This window comes from Eschrichtius robustus, chromosome 9, assembly GCF_028021215.1.
Source record: "Eschrichtius robustus isolate mEscRob2 chromosome 9, mEscRob2.pri, whole genome shotgun sequence".
Classification (NCBI taxonomy): domain Eukaryota; kingdom Metazoa; phylum Chordata; class Mammalia; order Artiodactyla; family Eschrichtiidae; genus Eschrichtius; species Eschrichtius robustus.
The window spans coordinates 52471627-52479093 of NC_090832.1; the positions used below are offsets into that span (position 1 = coordinate 52471627).

Sequence of the window (7467 nt, forward strand, 5' to 3'; positions counted from 1 at the left end):
TGGCTGAACAGGGAAGTGAGCTGATGACCACAGAATTTAGGAAGACAAATCTATTGGCCATTATGGAATGATATATAATAATAAGAATAGCAGCTATCTTTTGATTAATTCTTACCATTTAATGCTTCACATTATCCTATTTAATCCTCACAACATGGTAGAGGTTTGACAGGTGAGGCAACTAAGACTCAGAGAGATGTTGGTCAGTCCTGGCCAGCAGATACTTATGGAGCACAATATGCCAGGACCTCTTCTGAGGTCCGAGGATGGAGCTGTGAGCAAGACAGATGTGGGCCCTGCTCGCTGACAGCGTCCAATTCCAGAGAGGCAAACGTTAACGAATGTAACAAATGATTCTGAGGGCCCCCTTTTGGAGACGGATGGGCTTCCCTTCAAGATGCTTCTTGTCAGGCTCCAGCCCAAAGCCCAAAGTCACCTGACTCCTACAATACTTTTGAGAAACAAGATGAAGAAACGGAGGCTCATTGAGAACAGAATGATCAGGTCCGGGAAGGGGCTCAAAACCTGGCCATTGGCTCTGCATTCACTGTGCTTTGCACACAGACACACTGATGAGGCTTCAGATGTGTGAGAAAGTAGCTCCCTCGTGTTGCCCGGGACAGCCTGTGGTGTGAAGGGACCTTGGAGATCCTTCCCAACTCCTTATTTCACACCAAAGAAGCACAGAGACGCTTGCACAGAGGGTGGGTGGTAGGGGTTTCTGACTCCCAGCTCATTGTTCCTTCCATTCCTCCACATGACTCTATTGTTAGCTAAAGAGTTTCCTCTGAATTATGAATGAACAAAAGGAAATTATGCATGTGCTTGTGGGTCTGTGTGAGACAGAGAGCGACTCACAGGCAGCAGCATGAGTACCGGGGCTGTGAAGATATCCGGGGTTGCTTTAGACAGATTCACAGTCAGTCTATTCCTGGTGGATGTGAGTTCAGCGTTAGAAACAGCCACCACCATCCTTCATTCTACATCCATGCACAGCTGGGTTTTACTATACACACGTCTCCCGCATCGCCCAGGGAATAGACCTGACCACGTATGAAGTTCTCGGTGCTGGAGAATGCCACCTCCCGTAAAGGCGGTTGGCAAGCTCTTTGCATACTCTCTTCCTTTAGGAGCAAGGTATTTTCACCTCTATCATGTCTGACTGCTGTCCAGTCACATCTGCCTGGCCTGGCTATGTCAGGCCAGACCCATCTGTCTTCCTGACATCTTCGCAGCAGCTGGAAGGGCTAGCGTGCTTATTATCTTTGTGTGAGCACAGGCCATTGCAAAGCCTCTTCAAACCTGCTAGAAAGTTCCCTCTCTTCCTCTTAGAGCTAGTTCATGTGCTTTGGATCCTGAGCAGGTCCCGAGGTGTGACAGCTTCCCGCTGCCGTCTTGTATGACTGTGAGGCACCTCAGAGAGCAAAAGTGAAAATGCCCACAGCTAGTACCAGGTGCCAGGAGCGGAGCCACTCCCCCTCCACATTCATCACCTGGAGAGCCTCCCCATAAAGACAAGCCAGACCACCTTGCTCAACTCCATGGCTGTGGCTCACGGGGAAAGTATTTCCCTGGCCTTGCTCAAAGGACCTTAGGCTCCCATGGATGATGTTGTGAGTCGGTCTGGTGGTTTTCCTTCCTGTCAAACACAGGAAATTAGATTTGACCTCCGCTCTGATCACTCTAAAATCATTCTTGGCACTGAAGACTTCCCGCCTTTGTAATCAGAGCATCTATTATCACCCTGATTATCGCCGACGCTCCGATGGGGCAGGCTCGAAAGGCAAATGCGATTTCCGTGGTTCCTCTTCCCCATGTTGAGTGCAGATGTCTTTAAATGCAGTGAAATCATGTCTAATAAGCATGCGTCAGCATTCAGATGGCCCTAGGGTGTATTAACAGTTTCCCGCCAAAATGCACCGACCGAGCCCGTGCCAAATCACCTTAGGGGACCCCTCCAGGTCCAACAAGGAAAAGGCAGGGAAAATCTCAAAGTAAATCCAATTCGCAACCAAACTATTATGTATTTAGGACAGACTTCAAATGTGATGCTGTACTTTTCTCAGCACTACTGGAGAACTGTGCACTTCTCAAGTACATTGAAAAGAGGAGGAAAAAACGAGACAGCAGAAAAACCACTGCACCTTGAGATTAAAGAAGGGAAATGGAAGTGAAGGCTTCTCAACTTCTAACTTAGAATTATTCTGTAGGGAAGCTGCTTCATTGTTCAGAGCCTGAAAATAGGATTAAGGATTACTCGCACAAAGCTTTTGTGTAAGTTACTTATACTGTTTCTATGAAGTATATTGATTCATTTTACATTCATTGAACCCATATTACAAATATATTTGCATGGAGCTGTGGAGAGTCAATGATTATAAACTCTGTAATGAGAGGATCCCATTTTTCACCAAACACTTTGCCCAGGACCTGGTACAGAAGAGACGCTCAGTAGATGTCCGTGGATGAATAGGGGGAAGATGAAAAAGATCATCCTCAAGAAATTAAAACTAACTGGAGGTTACAGGCAAGCACATGCATAATGGTAATACAAGGCAGATGTGGAAAGCATCTTTAAGAAAAGAACAAACAAAGATTTGGGAGTTAAAGGTAGAGGAAGATGACATCCAGATGGCAGGACATGGAAATGCTGCCTGTGAAGGGGTCTACCTGGGCTTTGATGGCTGGTAGAGCTTCTTTGGAAAGGAGGGAAGGTAAACACCTTCTAGAGAGAAGCAAAAGCACTAGCTAAGGTGGAGACTGGAAGCTGGAGGAACATTCGGTCAGAACCAGTATGCCCAGATGGGGGTGTGCAGACGGGCAGGGAGGCGGGCAGGGTGCCTCCTTCCCTCTGTGGACCACCTGATGCAGGTCAGCCATAAGGCCAGCCCCAATCCCATTTCCATCCTCACACCTGCCCTTTCAGGTGGAGAGCATTGCCATTTTACAGCTAACGACGGGCAGCTCCAGGATTTGTCCCTAGGTTTCTCTGGCACCAAAGCTCTTCCTCTCTATCCAGGCAGGAAAGATGTTATTGAGACCAAAGAGAGCCCTTGACCTTGTGCTGGAGTACGGACTTGGTGCACGGGCGAGGGGCATCCACAAGGGGCACTAGGGAGAGTGTGAGGCCGTGACAGTTTTGCTCTAGAAGGAATAAAGCGTGAGGTGAGGACATCTGCTAGAAAACCTTTGTAGAGGGTCAGGTGAGAAGTTCCTGGATTGGGGCAGCAGGGATGGAAGACAGGAGACCAGTGTGAGAGACACCCTTCTAAGAGCTTCAGAATAATTAAATGTGGGGAGCAAATAAGGGACAGGAGGTAGAGATATCACTGAGGTTTCAGAAACATGAGAGATAGGAGGGGATGCTGGTTCTAGGGAAAGAGGATGAATTCGTTTGGGACATACAAAACAAGTCACCCCCTAAATATTGCCTAAATATTGATTCACTACTCTCTCCTCCTTCATACGTCCTGCACCTTTTAATCTGCCATGTGGGAAGAGCATTTATGCAGCAATGCAACTCATGCCACAATCACTGACCAGCTGTGGGCCAGGCACAGGATTAGGCTCCTGTTGTCAAGGAATCCCTAGTCTAGTGGGAGGTTGGAGTGAGTGCTCTGACAGACCCGAGGGCTGGCGAGGCGCTCAGTGTAGGCGGTGAGTCTTCTTTCTGCACATGCGGAGCAGGGCATGGACCTCTCACAGACAGGGCTTCTGAGACTGTGGCACCAGAGACCCAGGACAAGCGCAAAATGCCCCTCCATTCTGCCGCGTCCTTCTTGTCTCAGGGTGACACCAGTGGAGGCGGAAAGGACCTGAAGTCGTTTTGGCCTCACAGCACTACAGAGGTCTATCTGGAGCTTCATGGAACCTGGTTACAGCAGGCCCGGGGCCCACTGAGACAGGACTGATCGGGGTGGGGGTGGGGGTCTTTAAAACTCTAACATGGGTCAGCATTTCAACCTGCTGCAGGAGATCCATTTTCCAATGCTCTATTCCCTGGGAGAGCAGAGAACCTCTGTACGGAGGGGGAGGCTGCTGCCCTTAGGAGTGGCCTCCGGTGCTCCAGGCTCCTGCCAAGAGCAGGCACTCCTGGCCTTTGTCTGTCGCAGGAGGTCACTCGGGCCGTCACCTTGGACTCGGGGGCCAGGTGGGGACAGGCGGCACCAGGTAGGTGCCAAGGCCCAAGGCCCGCTGTCTCACGGCCTCCCTCTCTGTGCTCTACCTTGCAGCCTCAAGCCCTTCTCCGGACAGGCAGGACACCCGGCGGCCAAGGAGCAGGAACCCCTCTACCTGGTCCGTGGAGGATGTGGTCTGGTTCGTGAAAGACGCAGACCCGCAGGCTCTGGGGCCCCACGTGGAGCTCTTCCGGAAGCATGTATGCGCGGTGGCGGGCCTGGGGGCGGTCAGGGAGCTGCGGGGCTGCGGGGGGCTCTGCACTATGCCCCAGGGCACCACTCAAGGGAGACCAGATGGAACCACAGGGTTCTCAGAGCGGAACAACCACCTAGTTTTGTTTGTCCCATCCGTTCCCTCACTTTGGCCTTTATCAGGAGTGCCTGTTTTCCTGCCCATCCATCCGTCTGTCTGTGCATCCATCTGTCTGTGCATAAACAAACATTTATAGCACACCTACAATATGCCAGCAGACAGTGCCTATTCCTAAGCTGCTTTGAGGATTAAATGAGAAAATGCACATAAAGTGTTTGGCACAGCGCCTGGCTCGTAGATGGCCTTTGGTTAGCAGGCCATCTACATATTTGCATAATTATTTAGGAGATTCTAAAATATATAAAGATGGTAATTTTTTTAAAAAAGGTAAGAATTAGTACTTTACCTGCCAAGCTTACTATGTCAGTTATCGATTGTTGCTATAACCCGTTACCACAAACGTAGTAGCTTAAAACCACACAAGTTTATTATCTTACAGTTCAGTGGGTCAGGAGTCTGACAGGGGTCTCACAGGGCTAAGACCAAGGTGTCGGTGGGGCTGACATTCTTTCTGGATGCTCTAGGGAGAATTCATTTCCTTGCCTTTTCAGCATTGAGATCCACCCTCATTCTTGGCTCCTACCTCGCTATCCTCATCCTCAGAGCCAACAAATCAAGCTGAGTCCTTCCCAGGCTGCCAACTCTTTGATTTTTTCTTCTGATTTCTTCTTCCACTTCGAAGGGCCCTGTGATTGCAGTCTCCTCCCTCCCCAATAATCCAGGATACGCTTCCTATTTTAAAGGCAGCTGATTAGGAGCCTTAATTCCATCTGCAGCCTTAATTCCCCTTTGCCAGGTAACCTAACATATTCACAGGTTTCAGGGATTAAGACGTAGACATCTTGTGGGGAGGAGAGGGAGCATTCTTCTGTCTACCAGAGTTATCATTATTTTTTTCCTCCCTGTCTTTCATTTTATTTGAACTGAAGATCATAGAAATCATACACTCAGACCTGAGGAGGATCATCATCTAATCCAACACTCATATTTTATTAAGGATATATTTGACCTCAGCTAAAAGTGGGGCCTTGAGAGCAAGGACCGCAGAGGGTTTATGTTTAGACAGATCTGGGTGGAAGGACTCTGGCTTCCTTCCAGCATGACAGGAGGCAGTGGACGTCTAGGAGGTGGGGGAAAGAGAGAACATTCGGCACTGAGGCCCCTGGGAGGCCCCACAGGTGAGCTCTGAGTGACGCAGAGTAGGTGCTTCCTCAGTGCTGGCTGAGTGGCTGGCTGGATAGAGGAATGAGAGGGGCTGCTATATGAGTCCTGTACTGTGCCTCTTCTCCCCACCTGAGCACCCAAAATCTCTACCCTTTGTCTCTAGTAATCTGAAAATAGCACTATAGGTGAAGGAGGAAACCCAGCCTTACTAAGTTCGTGAATTCAACATGCAGTCTGGAGGGTTACCATTTTCAGAGACAAATGGGAGCAATATCGGGACCTCAGAGGATTGGCATTCCCTTAGTAATGATTTGTGCTAAACCCTCAGATGAAGCAGATGCATTATTTAGTTGTATGCCACCTAGTATTATTGACAGGGCCAAAAAACACCTGAAATCCCTTATAGAGTGTTATTAGCAATTTGGTAATCAGCTAAAGGCAGGCGAGTGTCCCACGAAAAAAAACCAGAGATTAGGATGATGGATGGAAGTCAGGGCCTTATACCAGCACCTGGGATGGAAAGGTAACTACTAGTTTCAGGGTCTAATGGGACGATACTTTGCCTTAGTCAGTCCAGGCTGCTGTAACTACCACAGACTGGCTGGCTTATGAACAACAGCGATTTATTTCTCAGTTCTGGATGCTGGAAGTCCAAGATCAGGTTGCCATCAAGGTCTGCTTTTGGTGAGACCCTTCTTCCAGGTTTCGGACTGCCATCTTCCCATTGCATGAGGACACTAATCCCATTCACGAGGGCTCCACCCTCATGACCTAATTACTTCCCAAAGTCTCACCTCCAAATACCACCACTTGGAGGTTAGGATTTCAGCATATGATTTTGGGGAGGGGGTAGGGGGGGCACAGTCAGTCCATTGAACACTTCTTTCTTGTTTAGCCCTAGATTGGATGAAGAGATAAACATATGTGGGATATTGGGAGTATGGCTGGGATTATGTTAGATTCCTTCAATCAGGAGAGAGCAGGAATATGAAAGATCCAGTGTATCAAATGACCCCAGGGAGAATATAGGAAGAGGAGCACATAGTATTTGTAGGCTTTCATTTATTTTCTTAAGGTCTTGCCTTGGGACTAAGAGAATATGCATCTAAGTAAATCCATATTCCCTTACTTTATTCCCTGACCATACTCTAACTGTGGCCACTATTTGATTACTTTGACTACTTTCTGGGTATTCTTTTTTCTGATTCTGTTCCACCAGGAGATTGATGGCAATGCCCTCCTGTTGCTGAAGAGTGACATGATCATGAAATACTTGGGCCTAAAGCTGGGACCTGCACTGAAACTCTGCTACCATATTGATAAACTGAAGCAAGCCAAGTTCTGAAGGTATTTAAAAGACAGAAGCAAAAATCCAGACAACAGATCTCCAGATCATCTTCTGCCTTACCAACATTTGCCACCATCACAAAGATTCTCTCCTGAAAAAGAACAGCCACAAAGACTTGGTCTTTTTATAAAACTCATGCATCTTGACCTTTTAAAAAATTCAACATGGCCCTTTTGAAAGGTTCTTCTGTGTTAATGATTTGCCAAAAAATTACAAAGAAGCCTGTTACTTTTAACATTTCTGGTAGGTTGGTTGCTCTTAGGGTGGGTGCTGTTTTTATAATGAGAGTGTGGGGAACTGAATGCTATCACCCAAGGAGGGCACTGGAGACGTCCAAGGATGTGAGAAGAACCTTTGTCCCTGCAGGCTCTGCGGGGACGCCCACCGCAGCACTACCTGTCTTTAGCTCTGACTTGGGGACCCTGTCATTGTGAGCCTTGCTTAATTCAGCTCTGGAAGCTGTC

General features: G+C 48.2%; 1 protein-coding gene across 3 annotated transcripts in view; it reads left to right on the top strand.

Annotated features, from left to right (window-relative positions):
• SCML4 (Scm polycomb group protein like 4) overlaps positions 1 to 7201 on the top strand; it is a 58813-nt gene extending 51612 nt beyond the window's left edge. For all 3 annotated transcript variants that reach the window (XM_068551223.1, XM_068551225.1, XM_068551226.1), the window contains 2 exons: positions 4233 to 4378; positions 6875 to 7201. In XM_068551223.1, the coding sequence (XP_068407324.1) occupies positions 4233 to 4378; positions 6875 to 7000 (272 nt within the window). In that variant the 3' untranslated portion in view covers positions 7001 to 7201. The remainder of the gene's footprint in view (positions 1 to 4232; positions 4379 to 6874) is intronic.
• Positions 7202 to 7467: the final 266 nt, after the last annotated feature.